Genomic DNA, 19,092 nt, shown 5'->3' on the forward strand with positions numbered 1-19,092 from the left:
TGTGCAATTTTGCATTTTGTATCCCCAGTTACACAGTTTCATGATGAAGTGGTGTAGAGGAGGATTTTCTTAAAAAGAAAACTTGAGAGCTCAGCTACAATTTGCCAGAAGGTACACCTGAGATGCAAGCCTAGACTTGATCTGTTTTGTTTAAAGCAAATCCTTCTCTGCTCCACTCTAATATGAAACTAAGAGTGGAGATACAAAAAAATATGTCTGAAAATGGTAGGCAATACAACATGTGAATGTAACCGTTTGAACTTTACATTCAGTTCACAATTTATTAAAACTGTCAAACCAGTTCAGAATAGGAAAGCTATGCTATTTATGCTATGCCCAAAACCGCTGGCTTCCTGTATGCTGCACTTTCTACTGTATGTGGTGCTGCCCCCAGTGGTGAAGAAAAGGCGATCAGAAGGAGAGTCGATGTGCAACATATAATTAAAACCCTGACATTTTTTTTAGAAAATGTGTATTTGAAGGTAAGTAATGTCACTTTTGGCACTCCAATCAAGGGTTTACGGGGGCGCTGGAGCCTATCCCAGCAGTCATAGGGCATGAGGCAGGGTACACTTACCTAGGATCAGTTTAGTCTCCACCTAACTTGAATGTCATTGGAAATGGAAGGAAGCTGGAAGACGCGAACATGGGGAGAACATGCAAGCTCTGCACAGAAAGATCCTAAGTGGGAAGTGACCCCATGACCTTCTTGTTGTGAGGCAACAGTGCTAACCACTAATCCACCCATCGTATTGTAATTTATCATGGAAAATATCTAAATTAAATTTAAAAAAAAATGGATTGGATTGCATTATATCACACCAAAATGAATTAAATCAAATCAAATTGTTCCCGAACAAAAAGTGTCATTCCTGAATCGTATCGTAGCACATATTTCTACTGTAGATCCATAACTGTATTAATAAGGGAGTGATCCACAATACAATATTTTCACAAAAACGGCTTAAAAAGACATTATGAGTGATGCACTGCCTTGTCTGATATTTTGGGGTGGGGGGTTGGTACTCATTTACTTTGAGAGAAGTAAATGAGTTGTGGGGCCAGGTTGTGCAATATTCAGCAAGTAAACAGCATCAGTATGATCTCAGGGGGGGATAGAAAACACAAAAATGATCACGTGTTGAAACAAATACTTTTCTTCCAGCATCCACTGTAACACTTCAATGACTACAAGAAGAACTTAACCTTTAACCTCAATGCATTCTAAGCTCAAATATTCAAAAACCAGAAGCAAAAAACAAAACAAAAAAGACACAAGAGATTCCTCCCTATGAACAGAACACTGAGCAGTGTGATGTACTACATGTCACTCTGTGTAAGTGCATGTCATCTGATACACATGCGAAATGTGGTTCTGCCATTTCTGTAACATCTTTGTCATGTGGTGCAGATCATCACTGCCGCAGTGGCTGAAATATGTTTTAGATGCCCTCTAGTGACACTGATCGGTACAAGTAAAACACAGTACTAGTTGCAGTGCATCCGAAGTGTTCACAGGGCTTCACTTTTTCCACATGTTGTTATTTCATAATGGAGTCTATTCATTTTTTTCCCCTCAAAATTCTACTGACAACACCCCATAATGACAACATGAAAAAAGGTTTTTGAATATTTTTGCAAATTTATTAAAAATAAAAACTAAGAAATCACATGTATATAAGTAGTCACACACTTTTCTCAACGCTTTGTTGATGCACCTTTGACAGTAATTACAGCCTCAAGTCATTTTGAATATGATGACACAAGCTTGGTGCACCTATCTTTGGGCAGTTTTGTTCATTCCTCTTTGCAGCATCTCTCAAGCTCCATCAGGTTAGATGGGGAGCGTCGGTGCACAGCCATTTTCAGATCTCTCCAGAGATGTTCAGTTGGATTCAGGTCTGGGCTCTGGCTGGACCACTCAAGGACATTCACAGAGTTGTTCTGAAGCCACTCCTTTGATATCTTGGCTGTGTGCTTAGGGTCATTATCCTCCTGAAAGAGGAACTGCCTCTCCAGTCTGAGGTCAAGAGCGCTCTGGAGCAGGTTTTCATCCAGAATGTCTCTATACATTGCTGCATTCATCTTTCCCTCAATCCTGACTAGTCTCCCAGTTCCTGCTACTTCACTGTAGGGATGGTGCCTGGTTTCCTCCAAATATGACATCTGGCATTCACACCAAAGAGTTCAATTTTGTTTCTCATGGTCTGAGAGTCCTTCAGGTGCCTTTTGGCAAACTCCAGGTGGGCTGCCATGTGGCTTCCATCTGCCCACTCTACCATACAGGTCTGATTGGTGGATTGCTGCAGAGATGGTTGTCCTTCTGGAAGGTTCTCCTCTCCCCACAGAGGAATACTGCAACTCTGACAGAGTGACCATCACGTTCTTGGTCACCTCCCTGACTCAGGCCCTTCTCCCCAGATCGCTCAGTTTAGACGGCTGGCCAGCTCTAGGAAGATTCCAGGTGGATTCAAACTTCTTCCATTTACAGATGATGGAGGCCACTGTGCTCATTGGGAGCTTCAAAGCAGCAGAAATGTTTTTGTACCCTTCCCCAGATTTGTGCCTTGAGACAATCCTGTCTTGGAGGTCTACAGACAATTCCTTTAACTTCATGTTTGATTTGTGCTCTGGCAAGTGTGTGTCTTTCCAAATCATGTCCAATCAACTGAATTTGCCAATTAAGCTGTAGAAACATCTCAAGAATGATCAGTGGAAACAGGATGCACCTGAGCTCAATTGTGAGCTTCAGGCAAAGGCTGTGAATACTTATGTACATGTGATTTGTTTGTTTGTTTTTTAACAAATTTGCAACACTTTCAAAGAAACCTTTTTCACATTGTCATTATGGAATTTTGAGGGGGAATTTTGGAATGAGGCAGTAACATAACAAAATGTGGAAAAAGTGAAGCACTGTGGATACTTTCTGGATGCACTGCATGTTTGCAATCACACTGTATGATTTATAACTGCAGAGCTACAGAGGGACCAGCACCAGCTCCAAGTCTGAATATGATTATGTTAATCTGGATCCTGCGCACCGATTTCCATTTTTCAAAGTAGTCTCATTTTGAATCTATTTTTGACTGTATATACACTGACAGGCCACTTCATTAGATTTACCTTTAGGTACAATGAGAACTGGTTTAATTCTTTATGGCAAAAGCCCCGTACACAAGTACACAGCTCTGTGAAGCTGATCCCCCATCCACGTAAAAAAAATCCAAGCAAACACACTGAGTGGTTTGTGCTTCGTTTGTGCAGATTTGTGCCGTTAATATTTTCATTTGTGCTCCTATGGTTTTTGAGATATTAAAGATTATTTTTTAGGTCATTCAAAGGTCACCGTTCCCCCAGCTTGCTCCAAAATTAACCAAACTGGTCTACTTTTTTAGTGCTCCGTTTGTGCTGATTCGTGCCGTTAAACTTTTCGTTTGTGCTGCTTTAGTTTCTGAGATATTAGAGTTTTATTTTTGAGTGATGATGTCATCATCCCTCCAGCTTGCACCAAAATGAACCAGACTGGTCTATTTTTTTAGTGCTTCGTTTGTGCTAGTTTGTGCTGTGCTGGGGGGATGTGACCTCTGAATGACCTAAAAAATAATCTTTAATATCTCAAAAACCATAGCAGCACAAATGAAAATATTAATAGCACAAATCTGCACAAACGAACCCGAACCATTCAGTGTATTTGCTTGGATTTTTTTTACGTGGACAGGGGGTCAGCTTCACAGAGCTCATGTACACACATATTGGAGGATGTACCTTTTTTATGCAGCGGGGCATATAGCATCCGGGTTGTCCGTCCGTCCGTCCTATTGCTCACAGAAACTTCATATTTAGTGGGTACATGCTTTGGAGGAGTACTTCGCATGGGTTTGAAGGCCAGTGACCTTGACCTACTTTTCAAGGTCACCAATGGTCACAACTGTCAAATCCTTCGCCACAATGTAGCTCAGCACCTATTGCTTGCAGAAACTTCATACATGGTGGGTACATGCCTTGGAGGAGTACTTTGCATGGTTTCGAAGGCCGGTGACCTTGACCTGCATTTCAAGGTCACCAGTGGTTGCATTTTTTTTGAAGGCTGGCGACCGTGACCAACATTTTATGGTCACTGTTTGTCACATCTTCTAAATAAATATTATGCAAACACATAAGGCTTCAACCAAACACCCAACCCATACAAGTACATATTACTGCACTTTACATAGAAAATAATACTGCGCACGGGGCATTTTGTGATGAATGTCTCTAGTTAAGTGTACATTTTGGCAAACTGCATTTCTGTGCGCTAAAAACAGGGCTTTTCAGAAACTGTTAAATTTCATTATTTTATTGACTGTGCCTTTATTCACTTTGTTTGAGATCAGATAGTGCGCTGTGTCTGTTGTTGTCATGAAACGCGGAGGCGTGGCAGAGAAAGCAGGTGGACACAGATGTGGACACAGACACAGGTGTTGGGGAAATCAAAAGGTTTTATACAGAATTCAGGCAGTGGTTCGGTACACAATGAGCCAGTCAGCCAGGCCGAGGTAACAGAGCAGAGACATGTTACAAAAAATGAGCACAGTTCATTACACGGCGAGACAGAGTTCAGTGGCTGAGACAAAAGCAAAGTCCAAAAAGAAAGCAGGGTCGAACACAGAAAGGCAGACTAATGGCCCAGTCACACGGCATACAATGATTCCTGAATGAAGGGAAAAAGTAAAAAAAGTCACAATTCGATGAGAAAAGGTGGACGAAAGAGCTTTATCACCCAACAGTCTGCGAATAAAAGCGCAAAAGGGAGGAAAGAGGAACTTAACAAAACCAAAGCTAACGATCTCGACGCTTTAAACGAAACGCGCTTGGAGTCACAGCTGGAGCAGTGTGTGTCTGCATCTCTGAGTTCCAGGACTCAGCACTGGGACGGAGCTCATAGCACGAGTCCTGGAGAAACTGCAAACAGAAGCTGTGGAGATCTGTGTGCACGTTGCACCTGCTCTGGTTCCTCATCCAGAACAAAAGAGAGATCATCTCCTTCATCATCACAATCTACATTGTCTGACAGCACGCTGCGCGCTCCGTCTAGCACCAATTATACAAAAAACCTCTGGTGTGCTGTGGTCACTGCTCTATCACTGTATTTATAACAGATTTATAACAGAAAAATGGGTAACACTTTATTTTATAGTACCCTTAATACATAGTACCTACCACACTTAGTACAATGTATTAGTGTATGTAATAATCTGTAATTACTTGTACTCAGTTGTACATCCATAATGGAATAATGTGTACTAGTGTTTTATACGTACATATGAGGTCTATTAGAAAAGTATCCGACCTTATTATTTTTTTAAAAAACCATATGGATTTGAATGACGTGTGATTACATCAGACATGCTTGAACCCTCATGGGCATGCGAGAGTTTTTTCACGCCTGTCGGTTACGTCATTCGCCTGTGGGCAGCCTTTGAGTGAGGAGTGGCCCACCCTCTCGTCGATTTTTTCATTGTTTAGGAATGGCTCAGAGACTGCTTTGTTTGATCAAAATTTTTTCAAAACTGTAAGGCACAACTGAGTGGACACCATTCGATAAATTCAGCTGGTTTTCTGTAAAAATTTTAACGGCTGATGAGAGATTTTGGTCTGGTAGTGTCGCCGTAAGGACGGCCCACGGCGCCTGATGGCGATCTGCGCTTCGAGGCGGTAGCGTCTCGCCGTTTCAAGTTGAAAACTTCCGCATTTCAGGCTCTGTTGACCCAGTAAGTCGTCAGAGAACAGAGAACTTTCAGAAGAAGTCGGCATGAGTGTTATGTGTGGGCCGCTGAAGAGGAGGTACTGCTGGCCCACCACCACCAGAGGGCGTCGCCACCTGGTGAGAGCAGCCAAGGTGACAGCTGTCACCCATTATGGGACACAGCTGTTTCAACTCAGCACCAGGGTATATCAGGAGGACGGCGTCTCCACCTCAGTGCCGAGATATCGTCTACGACTGAGGTAGTAATCTCCGCATGCACATTTAGTGTAAACTGACTAATCATTTGTAAAGCCTTTTCAGGAGTGTTGACTACTAGGAGCTTATTGCTTGGATAAGTACTCACCTTCCTGTTGTACATTGACAAGAGGTGGAGGCGGCTTCTCCCCTCTCCATTATCGGGTGCTCGCATCCCACCTGTGTGTGTGCTCTCTCCTGCCAGCAGTACCGGATCCGACGAGCGGAGGCAGTGGCCACCTGGGAATTCGGGACTTGGCGGTTCCAGCATCTCCAGGGTTCGGTGGCAGAGGAGATCTGGGTGGTTCCGGTTCTACTGAGACGGGCGTCTCCTACCTTCGAGCCTGCCCACACGACACCAGCGGATTCGGCCCCAAATTGTGATTGTTGTAATTATTGTGCTTGTTTCACAATAGTAAAACTTGTTATTTATCTTCCTCCATTGTCCGTTCATTGCGCCCCTGTTGTGGGTCCGTGTTCCTACACTTCCACAACAATGAGGAGTTTATTCGGACATTCCATTGTTAATGGACATTTTGTAATGAAAGAACGTGCGGGCAGAGTCGCATGTCGGGCCAGACCCGACCGCGGGGGGTCGCGACAGGAAAAACACCTCCGTTGGACACCTTAACGGACAAGTTGGAACATGCCCAAGCTGTTAAACAATTTCTCAGATACTCACTTGTTGAAAGCCATCAAAAGCCGCCTGAATTTTACAAATGGTTTTCAACATGGAGGTGTTTTTCATGTCGCGGCGCACACAGATTCGCAGAGTCGTCACGGAAACGACTCGGCGAATTTGCGCGCACGTCTTTCATTAAAAAATGTCCTTAAACAGTGGAATGTCCGCATAAAGTCCTCATGCCAGCCTCTTCTGAATCTTCTCTGTTCTCTCACGACGTCCTAGGTGAAGTAAGCCTTAAATTAGGATGTTTTCAGGTCGAAACAGACCGACGACGGCACCTGGAAGCGCTGCGCAACGTCCCGCTCCGTGGGAAGTCCTTACAGCGACAGAAACACCCCATAATCTCTCATCAGCCGTTAAACTTTTCACCGAAAACCATCTTAATTTCTCGAAGTGTCCACTCGGATATTCCTCACAGGTCCAGAAAAAATTTTGATAAAGCAATGCGCTCCGTCTCGAGCAGCATGTGAAACAAAGGAATTCAGCCGAGAGGGCGGGACCACATCTCACTCAAGGCCTGCCCACAGGGAAATGACGTCACCGACACGCGTGAAAAAACTCACGCATGCGCACAAGGGTTCAAGCATGATTGGTGTAATCCCACGTCATTCAAATCCATATAGTTAAAAAAATAAATAAAAGTGTCGGTTTCTTATCTAATAGACCTCGTAATGTAATAAAAGAGTATTGTTACAAATGTGTACTAAGAGATTGTTGGTACATATAGTAATAACGCATTCTTGTTACAAATGTGTATTTACACATTACAGTTACATGATGTAACAAGATGTACTAGTTGCATGTACTTATATTTGTTTATTCAAATGTATTAAAGCCCTTGTTACCAAGGTCGCCTTGCATTGTTTTGTACTACACACTAACTACATTGGGAAGGTTTCGCCCCTACATCTTGTTACTGTAATGTGTAAATACACATTTGTAAAAAGAATGTGTTATTACTATATGTACCAACAATCTCTTAGTACACATTTGTAACAATACTCTTTTATTACATTATGTACCTACAAAACACTAGTACACATTATTCCATTATGGATGTACAACTGAGTACAAGTAATTACAGATTATTATATAGACTAATACATTGTACTAAGTGTGGTAGGTACTATGTATTAAGGGTACTGTAAAATAAAGTGTTACCGAAAAATGTCAAAAGGGGGAATAAATATAAGTGTAAAGATGATTGAATCTATCAGCACAGTAAATTGATCAGTCCGCGTGAACGCGCATTGACTCCCCATGTGCGGTTATTTCCACCAGCTGCAGCTGATCCACAACGTGAATTCTGCCTTCCAGAACAGCTCTTTATATAATCATCTGAATTATCTACCTGTTGCCACATGTACATGAGGGCTGTATTGTCATTCCTACACTCATATTGTTATATTTAATAAAAAATAATAAGCGCACACAGCAGCTGCTGCTGCCGCTTATGTTGCATTCACCATCAGAAATTACACAACTTTTTGTTGTTTCAAATTCAGCAGTTGCTTGTGGCAAAATAATTAATTGTATCCACACAAAAGATTAAGTCTAGCCTATATAACATGCCTGACTCCACTGAAGCTGACCCCCACCCAGATAAAAAAAAAAAATCCAAGCAAACAGGCTGAGTTTGCCCTGTAATTTCCGACGGTGTTGTATGGCTGGGGGGCCTGGCTGCCTTTTTGTTTCTGTCTTTTGTTTTTCCTTCCAGGTGGCTTGCATTTGGGACTGAGTGGCTGTGTTGCTGAGGTTATCAGGACCTCACCCTGATCACCTGCGGCTCGTCAGGACTCACAGCTGAGGTGCATCTATATGGATTGGAACATGGTGGCATTTAAGACTGGAGTATACAGTGTGTATTTGCCAGAGACTCGACCTTGTGACCAGACGGGTGAGATCGTCGTCTCGGGAGCCATCTCATCATCAGTGGATGCAGAGAACGTCCAGGGTTTGATGCACGGTCTGTGAAAGAGGAGGGGGTGAGGTCTCACGCTCGTCAGCACACTTCCTGAGGTACGTTAGATTTTGTGACTAACATTTATATAGTCAGTAAATGTGGTGTCCCTCACACCTTTTTATATTGAGCTGTATGTTAGTCATGTATCGGCTTCCACTGCAGTGGAGTTTTGTGAACTGGATGTTCCATGCCTGCAGGTTGGGAAGCTGATTAGTAATCAAGCCAGGAAGTGTTTGCTGTTTGTACACCTTTAAGTGTTCTCTCTGTGTGTAGAGTGTGGACTCACATAATGGTTCCTTCTTTCACAGACTCGGTTTGTTGCGGCCACCTGGGGGGTGTCGGCGGGGTCCTTGGGTCCGAACAGCTTCTGGCTCCGGACCGTTAGCGCTGCTGGGAGCGCACCACGCCAGACCGCACTTTCTTTTGTTATTTTTTGTATCACTGTTATGTATTAAATTCAGTTAGCCTTTGTACCGTGCTCTGCTTATTTCATACTGGGTCCTTCAAACGCTGGTCAGTTCTCCGAGCTGCGTCCGACACATAACAGACGGTACATGAATGCAGCAGCAGCCTCAGTGCTCACAAACCGGCTTCGGCTTCTGCACGGTGTGAAAACATTCAGCCGGTGGAACGAAGTCAAACTAAACAATAACGTTACAAAAACTAAACAAACAATTAAAAAACATCAAGAACGACAACAAAACGAAACACAGACAAATTGAGGTTTTCATTGCCCTTCGTTCAAATTTTTCAACAGTTTAAAAATCCTGACAAAGCGCCAGCTGCAGGAACAAAGCGCCAGCTGCAGGAACAAAGCTGCGCGAAAGTTAAACGATGCCAACGAAAATCAACGAAAGTCCAGATTTCTTGTTTCGTTAGGGCTTCGTTGCCCTTCGTTAAGTGCCGTGTGACTGGGCCAGAAACAAAAAGAGATAAACAAGAAAACAAAAGTTTAAGACTAAACTAGAACAGAACTCACCATATAACTAAAGTATAACAAACAGCTAAGGCTGAGACTGACAGTAGATCAAAGACAGAGGAGCGGACACAGACAGGAGACAAAACCATAACATAAGCCCGGACAGGGGTGGACCTTGACAGTTGTTTCCAAGAGGTGACTTCCTGCAGTGGCAGAGGTAGTTAAAATACTGTTGCTTTTAACGTTGCTATCTTGACTCTTAACATGCTTACACATACACACAGTTACTGGTCATCTATATAGAGAGACAGGGGTGTCAGAGTGAGCTTGCCTCCATCGATGTCGCTGGTTTTAGATGAGACCCAGTCAGAACTCTGGTTGGTGGACAAATGTTGCTTTCTTGTGGAGGGAAATATGTTTTAAAACAGCATTTGTGTGGGCACTTTTTTAATGAAGGTGGAAAATGCCCATTCAACAAGACACAGACGGACACAGTCCTCAGAGATTCCTCAGATTTTGGTTTGTAATAAGATAGTAACACTATTACACACCAAAACCAGGAGAGCCTGTCTGAATTACTCATACAAGGTAGTAGAGATCCATGCTTTCATGTGCTTATGCCAAATTTTGACCCAACTGATCATTTTAGTAAACACATGCTCACTGTCGACTCATTTTCCTGTCCATAGCTGACAGAAGTGCCAGTCAGTTTGGCCCATCAGCTTCAAGCTTTGACATGTTCTGAGATGCTCTTCTGCATACTTTAGAGCACAGGTCACCAACCCTGCCCCTGGCAATCACTTGCCCTGCATTTCTTCCATTTCTTCCTTGATTGACAGATAGACTGGGGCTACATCTGCAGTCCTGTGAACACTGTACAGGACCATCATGGTGAAGAACAAACTAAGCCAGAAGTTGGGGCTCCCCATTTACCAGTCAATTTATGCTCCTATCCTCATCTATGGTCATGAGCTTTGGGTAATGACCAAAGAACAAGCAGCGGAAATGAGATTCATCTGCCAGGTATCTGGGCATACACTCAGGGACGGGGTGAGTAGCTCAAATATCTGCTTCTTCACATCAAATGGAGCCAGCTCAGGGTGATTCAGGCTGGTGAAGATGCCCCCGGTCGCCTCCCTAGGAAGGTCTTCCGGGACCGTGCAACTGCAAGGAGGGCCCGGAGAAGACCCTGGAAGCTGGCGTGGGAACTTCTCAGAATCTCCCAAGAGAGTTAGAAAGACTTGGCCATGGATAAGGAAGTGGAGGCTGAGCAACATGATATGCTGCCTCCATGCGCCAGAAAATAAGTGGCAGAAAATGATAAGAACAAAAGTGTGTTCACCCAGTCAAGACCCAGGAAAGACCAGATTTATCAAGTGTGCTGCAGTAGATGCACATGGAAAACATCAAGGCAGGTCATCTCCAGGAGCAAGTTTGGTGTGCTTGCCTTCAAGAGTTAATGTTGCCTTCTGTCAGCTTGAACCTGTTTGGCTATTCTACTCTGATCTCTGCCATCACTAAGTCCGGAGTGAAGCATCATTTCCTTGAAATTCCTTCTTTTCAGCTGTAGATCCTTGAGATGGTTGTCAACTGACAGATTATCATAATTGTGTTCCACTTTATGGGCCCATGTACATGACTGCTGGACTGGTTGGACACTTGATTAATACAAACATTGGACTTATGAGTAATTGGATGCTTAGCTGCATCTTTCTTTCGGCTGCTTGTTTGACAATTCCTTGTTGTGGTTTGTTTATTTGTCAAATTGTTATTGGCAGTGTGGCCAGAGTCTGGTCTGCTTGTGGTTCTTCCTACAAGCAAAAAAATGCTTGAAGGAGTTTTTCCTTGCCACTGTTGACAATGTGCTTGCTCATGGGGTGGCAAGGTTAGACCTTACCTTTGTGCAGCACCTTAAGGTGACTTATTTTGTGATGTTGGCATTATTTAAATACACTGAATTGAATTGAGTTGAAATGGTAATCCCAGTACCTCAGCAATCACCTTTATTCCCCATTCTCCTGCTTAGTTTGAACAGCCGTCACATTTTGACTGAACATCAGTCTGTGAGTAGTCTTGTAGCCCCGTTGCATCATTGGGTGATGCGGAGGAAACGCTAACCCTAACCTTAACATAAAAGAATGTTCCCTGAAGACATGGAAGAGAGTTCTGCGCGAGAAATGACGCAGCTGTCAAAAAACGTGTCTCCCCACCTGTCACTAACTGATGCAATGGGGGTAACTTCACACAGTGTTGGAACACGGCACTGACCAAGCGTAAAAACGACATGTTTGCAGTCAGAATGTTATTGGTTTGAAGACCGACAGATCTTCTTGACCATGTCCTACATCTCAAATGCACTGGGTTTCTGCCATTGGTGTACCCTATGCGTGAGCGCATGACGTATATATGTAAAGCAATGAGATGCGAGAACAATATAGTCACACTGTTGACTCTTGAGCACAGGTCAGACCCCATGTCCATGACATTAACAGTTCAACACAACTTCTTTTACAACAGTACATAAATTACACATCACATTCAACAATCCCACTTCTTATTCTCTATGAGCACTTGAAGGGCATTATACATTCATTGGTTCTTATTCACACTTGTTCACGTTAAGAAAAAATATAATACGTTGACTTTTTATGTCAGTTTTGGACTTTATCACAGCTACTCCATCGTAACAGAGTGATTTTGTATCCGCTCCAGTAGGACTGACCGTGTGGTACCGACAGTGTCTTCTACATCCAAGACTTCTTGATGTTCAAGTTTGCAGCTGTGAGCAACAATACCTGTGACACATAAAAGGACATGTGCAAAGGAAGCTGTCCTTCTCTATCCTGCTGTTTTTTTTCTGGAATGCAAGAGCCTTGTTACCTTCACCTAGCATCACAGCTGAGTGTGTCACAGTCTGAGGCCTCAGCCTCGTCTGCAGAACCCATCATGGAAGCGTACGGCCTTGGCTGGTCTAAGTTGATGTAGTTAACCTTCAGACTGATGTAATGTTCCCCTTCCAGACAGGACAGGATGTTCTGGACCTCCACCACAAGGCTGTGAAAGCTTGGTCTGTGTTCAGGCTCTGGGTCCCAACAAGAAAGCATGATAGAGTAGCTAACAAATGAAAGAAAATGAAACATGTCAGCAGGCAAATGTATGACTGAATTACTCTCATTATGATTACTCGAGGCCAAAATATGGGCATCAGGTATTGCGAAGACTTTGCATCCATCTGTCCATCCATCCATCTGTCTGTGCTCAGCACAAGTCCAGTCCTATTACTGCCAGGGTCTTCAAATTCAAAGGGAGCATGGTTGGGACACAGACCTTGGACAAGTTCAAAGATGGGTAACCTTGACCTATTGTAAGGGGTCAAAAGGTTACATTCTTTCTACACACTCTTTCATTGATAACACAGTCATACGGCCAAGGGATTTTAGCATAGCATTATATTTTTAAAACTCCATGTAATTGGCAGGAATCGCTGTGCTTATGCAGCTACCGCCTATAGTGAATTCTGTTTGTTTTTGGTTCCCCTCCTGTTGTCAAAGTTGTTTAGTTATTATTTTATTAATTTAAATTGTTTTAGCTAAAAGCAAAGTTAAAATTTTACACTATTTTTTATGTTTATCAAAATGATCAATGTTTCAACAAAGCTAAAAATTTGTAAACTTGAGGAAACTTGATCAATTAAGGACCATTTGTTTTGAGTTAATAACTTCAGAACAACAGCATCTGAACAAATAATATAAGTATATAGAAACTGAGATTGTGAGTTGATCGGAATCACAATTTTAAGTTGGTGAAATTTAAGTTGTCACTGAGTGCAAACTATCTTGAGAAAACTCAAAAGTCTGAGCAACTGCACTCTGAAAAGGAATGCAGTACTCAACTTAAAAAAGTAAGATAACAATTTGAATGGATCTTTGAATGGATCTTAGCCGCTACTGCACACTATGGGACATTGATGCTCAACCTAACGCAAGCTTAGCAAAGTCTTTAATTAAGTGGTTGTGTAAACATGATTTGCTTTATCTTGACAACATTAACTAAGTTGAACAAACATAATTAAAATGTTTTAATGTTATTAGGAGGCCAATTGTATTATTATTATTATTTATTTATTTATTTTACCTCCATTCTACTCAGAAATGTCAATGTAAATTAGGTGGAATTTTTTTCCACCAAATTTACATGGACATTTACAATTGAAATGAGTGGAAAAACTTTTTTCCACTCATTTCACTTAAATCTGAATAAATTTCATGTTACAATTACAGTTTTATGAAAAAACTATTTATTTTCAAACCATTGAACAGTTTTGTTCCAATATGTTGTAAGTTATCAACTTACTAAAATGTGAACATCCAAAAACTGTTTTTTATGCTAAAAATGCACTTCAATCTCACTTATACAAACTATCCTCATGTAGCATTTTTGGAGTGTAACTGCCTCAATAATATAATAATAATCTAATAATATAACATTTGTCTCCTTCCTCTTTGTTTTTTTTTTTTATTTGTTCTTTAACAGAACAAGAATAAAAAGTTGCATTACATGAAGGACATCATGGTGCAAGTGTGAGACTTACAGAGAATTTGGGCAGAACTGTGGCTGAGGAAGCCGACGTCCTTTTAGCAAATAATGTGTGATGTCATAGGGATCAACATTTGGATAAGGACTGGCCCCTCTGGTCAGCAGCTCCCACAGTAGAACACCATATGACCACTGTGGAACACATGAGCGGTCATACTGTAGATAGGATCAATCAATCAATCAATCAATTTTTTTATATAGCGCCAAATCACAACAAACAGTTGCCCCAAGGCGCCTTATATTGTAAGGCAAGGCCATACAACAATTATGTAAAACCCCACGGTCAAAACGACCCCCTGTGAGCAAGCACTTGGCTACAGTGGGAAGGAAAAACTCCCTTTTAACAGGAAGAAACCTCCAGCAGAACCAGGCTCAGGGAGGGGCAGTCTTCTGCTGGGACTGGTTGGGGCTGAGGGAGAGAACCAAGAAAAAGACATGCTGTGGAGGGGAGCAGAGATCGATCACTAATGATTAAATGCAGAGTGGTGCATACAGAGCAAAAAGAGAAAGAAACAGTGCATCATGGGAACCCCCCAGCAGTCTACGTCTATAGCAGCATAACTAAGGGATGGTTCAGGGTCACCTGATCCAGCCCTAACTATAAGCTTTAGCAAAAAGGAAAGTTTTAAGCCTAATCTTAAAAGTAGAGAGGGTGTCTGTCTCCCTGATCTGAATTGGGAGCTGGTTCCACAGGAGAGGAGCCTGAAAGCTGAAGGCTCTGCCTCCCATTCTACTCTTACAAACCCTAGGAACTACAAGTAAGCCTGCAGTCTGAGAGCGAAGCGCTCTATTGGGGTGATATGGTACTACGAGGTCCAATCAAACACAGATTTCTATTTAAAGGGTAACTGTGCCACTCACCACATCAGATTTGGTTGTAAACTTTTGTGTTTGCAGGCTTTCGATGGCCATCCACTTCACTGGTAATTTAGCTCTTTTGTGATCTTGAATGCTGTAGTATTCCTTGTCGTAGATGTCCCTTGCCATGCCAAAGTCAGCCACTTTCACTGTGAAGGTTTCATCGAGCCTGGAAAAGAGAACACAGTTTAAAATTATAGACTTACAGTAGTGTTCAGAATAATAGTAGTGCTATATGACTAAAAAGATTAATCCAGGTTTTGAGTATATTTCTTATTGTTACATGGGAAACAAGGTACCAGTAGATTCAGTAGATTCTCACAAATCCAACAGACCAAGCATTCATGATATGTACACTTTTAAGGCCATGAAATTGGGCTATTAGTTAAAAAAAAGTAGAAAAGGGGGTGTTCACAATAATAGTAGTGTGGCATTCAATCAGTGAGTTCGTCAATTTTGTGGAACAGGTGTGAATCAGGTGTCCCCTATGTAAGGATGAAGCCAGCACCTGTTGAACATGCTTTTCTCTTTGAAAGCCTGAGGAAAATGGGACGTTCAAGACATTGTTCAGAAGAACAGCGTAGTTTGATTAAAAAGTTGATTGGAGAGGGGAAAACTTATATGCAGGTGCAAAAAATTATAGGCTGTTCATCTACAATGATCTCCAATGCTTTAAAATGGACAAAAAAAACCAGAGACGTGTGGAAGAAAACAGAAAACAACTATCAAAATGGATAGAAGAATAACTAGAATGGCAAAGGCTCACCCATTGATCAGCTCCAGGATGATCAAAGACAGGCTGGAGTTACCTGTAAGTGCTGTGACAGTTAGAAGACGCCTGTGTGAAGCTAATTTATTTGCAAGAATCCCCCGCAAAGTCCCCTCTGTTAAATAAAAGACATGTGCAGAAGAGGTTACAATTGCCAAAGAACACATCAACTGGCCTAAAGAGAAATGGAGGAATATTTTGTGGACTGATGAGAGTAAAATTGTTCTTTTTGGGTCCAAGGGCCGCAGACAGTTTGTGAGACGACCCCCAAACTCTGAATTCAAGCCACAGTTCACAGTGAAGACAGTGAAGCATGGTGGTGCAAGCATCATGATATGGGCATGTTTCTCCTACTATGGTGTTGGGCCTATATATCGCATACCAGGTATCATGGATCAGTTTGGATATGTCAAAACACTTGAAGAGGTCATTTTGCCTTATGTTGAAGAGGACATGCCCTTGAAATGGGTGTTTCAACAAGACAATGACCCCAAGCACACTAGTAAACGAGCAAAATCAAAACCAAACCAACAAAATTAATGCCTCGCAGATGTGAAGAAATCATGAAAAACTGTGGTTATACAACTAAATACTAGTTTAGTGATTCACAGGATTGCTAAAAAAGCAGTTTGTACATAATAGTTTTGAGTTTGTAGCGTCAACAGCAGATGCTACTATTATTGTGAACACCCCCTTTTCTACTTTTTTTTTTTTACTAATAGCCCAATTTCATAGCCTTTAGAGTGTGTATATCATGAATGCTTGGTCTTGTTGGATTTGTGAGAATCTACTGAATCTACTGGTACCTTGTTTCCCATGTAACAATAAGAAATATACTCAAAACCTGGATTAATCTTTTAATTACATAGCACTACTATTATTCTGAACACTACTGTACACTGTTTTCAAATTAAGAGGTTTTATTTTACAATACAAACACTTATTTACACTCAACAAAAATATAAACGCAACACTTTTGGTTTTGCTCCCATTTTGTATGAGATGAACTCAAAGATCTAAAACTTTTTCCACATACACAATATCACCATTTCCCTCAAATATTGTTCACAAACCTGTTGGGAAAGTGTAGGAACACGGACCCACAACAGGGGGCGCAAATGAACGGACAATGGAGTAAGTCAAAATAACAACGCTTTACTGTTGTGAATGTGCACAACGAATACAACCAATCACAGCAATGGACAACAGTCAATTCACAAAAGTGTCGTGTGGGCAGGCTCGAAGATAGGAGACGCCTCTCCAAGGTAAGACCGGAACCACACGGCTTCCTCCGCCACAGGACCCCGGGAATACTGGAGCCGCCAAGTCCCGAACTCCCAGGTGGCCACTGCCTCCGCGTGTCGGACCTGGTACTGCTGGCAAGGAGCAAAGAACAGTTAGATGGGGGCGCGTATGCACCCAGGACTCCGAACAGCAGGAAAGGTACCTCCACCTCTCGTTGGAACAGTAATCCAAAAAAACTAGCTCAATCCAAAAGATGCACTCTATTTGCTTTGATACGTTACCTCTCTGGTAGAAACGATATCTCGGCAAATGAGGTGGAGATGCCGTCCTGCTGATATACCTCCGTAGTGATTGGGATCAGCTGTCTCCGGTGATGGGTGACAGCTGTCATCCTGGCTGCTCCTGTAAGGCGGCAGCGCCCTCCGGTGCCTGGAGCCCGCACTCCAGGCAGGGCGCCCTCTAGTGGTGGTGGGCCAGCAGTACCTCCTCTTCAGCGGCCCACACAACAGGACCCCCCCCTCAACGGGCGCCTCCTGGCGCACGACCGGGTTTGTCAGGGTGGCGACGGTAGAAGTCGGCCAGGAGGGCCGGTTCCAGGATGAAGCCCTTCTTCACCAGGAGCGTTCTTCGGGGCCGTACCCCTCCCAGTCCACCAGATACTGAAAACCCCGGCCCATTCGTCGGACGTCGAGGAGCCGGCGCACGGTCCAAGCCGGCTCTCCGTCGATGATCCGGGCAGGAGGTGGCGCCGGACCCGGAGTGCAGAGGGGTGAGGTGTGATGGGGTTTAATCCTTGACACATGGAATACCGGGTGAATCCGCAGTGAGGCCGGAAGCCGGAGCCTCACTGCAGCGGGATTGATGACCTTGAGTATTTTGTAGGGGCCGATGTATCGTTCTTGCAGTTTCGGGGAGTCCACTTGAAGGGGAATGTCTTTGGTGGACAACCAGACCTCCTGCCCTGGACGATACGTGGGAGCTGGGGCCCGCCGCCGGTCTGCATGGTTCTTCGCCCTCGTCCGGGCCTTCAACAAAGCAGAACGGGCGGCACGCCACACCCGACGGCACTTCCGTAGGTGGGCCTGGACCGAGGGCACACCGACCTCCCCCTCAACCACCGGAAACAACGGGGGTTGATACCCCAAACACACCTCAAAGGGGGAGAGGCCGGTGGCGGACGACACTTGACTGTTGTGCGCGTACTCGATCCAGGCCAGGTGGGTACTCCAGGCCGTCGGGTGCGCGGCTGTCACACAGCGCAAGGTTTGCTCCATCTCCTGGTTTGCCCGTTCTGCTTGTCCGTTGGTCTGGGGGTGGTACCCGGACGAGAGACTGACTGTGGCCCCCAGTTCCCGGCAAAAGCTCCTCCAAACCTGCGAGGAGAACTGGGGACCGCGATCGGAGACGATGTCTGATGGTATCCCATGCAGACGGACGACGTGGTGGACTAGGAGGTCCGCTGTCTCCTGGGTCGTTGGGAGCTTCGGGAGGGCCACGAAGTGGGCCGCCTTGGAGAATCGGTCCACTATCGTGAGGACGACGGTGTTTCCCTGGGACGGCGGGAGACCCATGACAAAATCCAGGCCGATGTGGGACCAGGGCGATGAGGCACGGGCAGCGGCTGTAGCAATCCCGGTGTCTTACGGTGATCCGCCTTGCCCTGGCACAGGTGGTACAGGCCTGGATGTAACCCGGACGTCGGCCTCCAGGGACGCCCACCAGAAGCGCTGCCGGACGACTGCCACGGTTCTTCGCACCCCAGGGTGACAGGAGAGCTTAGAACCGTGACAGAAGTCCAGAACTGCAGCCCTGGCTTCTGGTGGGACGTAGAGTTTGTTCTTCGGTCCGGTTCCGGGGTCCGGGTCTCGTGTCAGGGCCTCCCGGACAGTTTTCTCCACGTCCCAGGTGAGGGCGGCCACGATAGCGGACTCCGGGATGATGGGTTCCGGGGGATCCGACGGCTCCGTTTTGACCTCATCTTCATGTACCCGGGACAAGGCATCCGATCTTTGGTTTTTGGTCCCGGGACGGTAGGTGATCCGGAAGTCAAAACGGCCGAAGAACAGTGACCAGCGGG

The 19,092-nt window shown here is 44.1% G+C and overlaps 1 protein-coding gene across 2 annotated transcripts in view; it reads right to left on the reverse strand.

Moving 5' to 3' along the window:
• Positions 1 to 9,990: 9,990 nt before the first annotated feature.
• LOC117506757 (macrophage-stimulating protein receptor-like) overlaps positions 9,991 to 19,092 on the reverse strand; it is a 71,342-nt gene continuing 62,240 nt past the window's right edge. For both annotated transcript variants that reach the window (XM_034166344.1, XM_034166343.1), the window contains exons 19-21: positions 15,005 to 15,170; positions 14,139 to 14,275; positions 9,991 to 12,661 (exon numbers count right to left, since the gene is read on the reverse strand). In XM_034166344.1, coding sequence (XP_034022235.1) covers positions 12,430 to 12,661; positions 14,139 to 14,275; positions 15,005 to 15,170 — 535 coding nt within the window. In that variant the 3' untranslated portion in view covers positions 9,991 to 12,429. The remainder of the gene's footprint in view (positions 12,662 to 14,138; positions 14,276 to 15,004; positions 15,171 to 19,092) is intronic.

This window comes from Thalassophryne amazonica, chromosome 3 (assembly GCF_902500255.1).
Source record: "Thalassophryne amazonica chromosome 3, fThaAma1.1, whole genome shotgun sequence".
NCBI lineage: Eukaryota > Metazoa > Chordata > Actinopteri > Batrachoidiformes > Batrachoididae > Thalassophryne > Thalassophryne amazonica.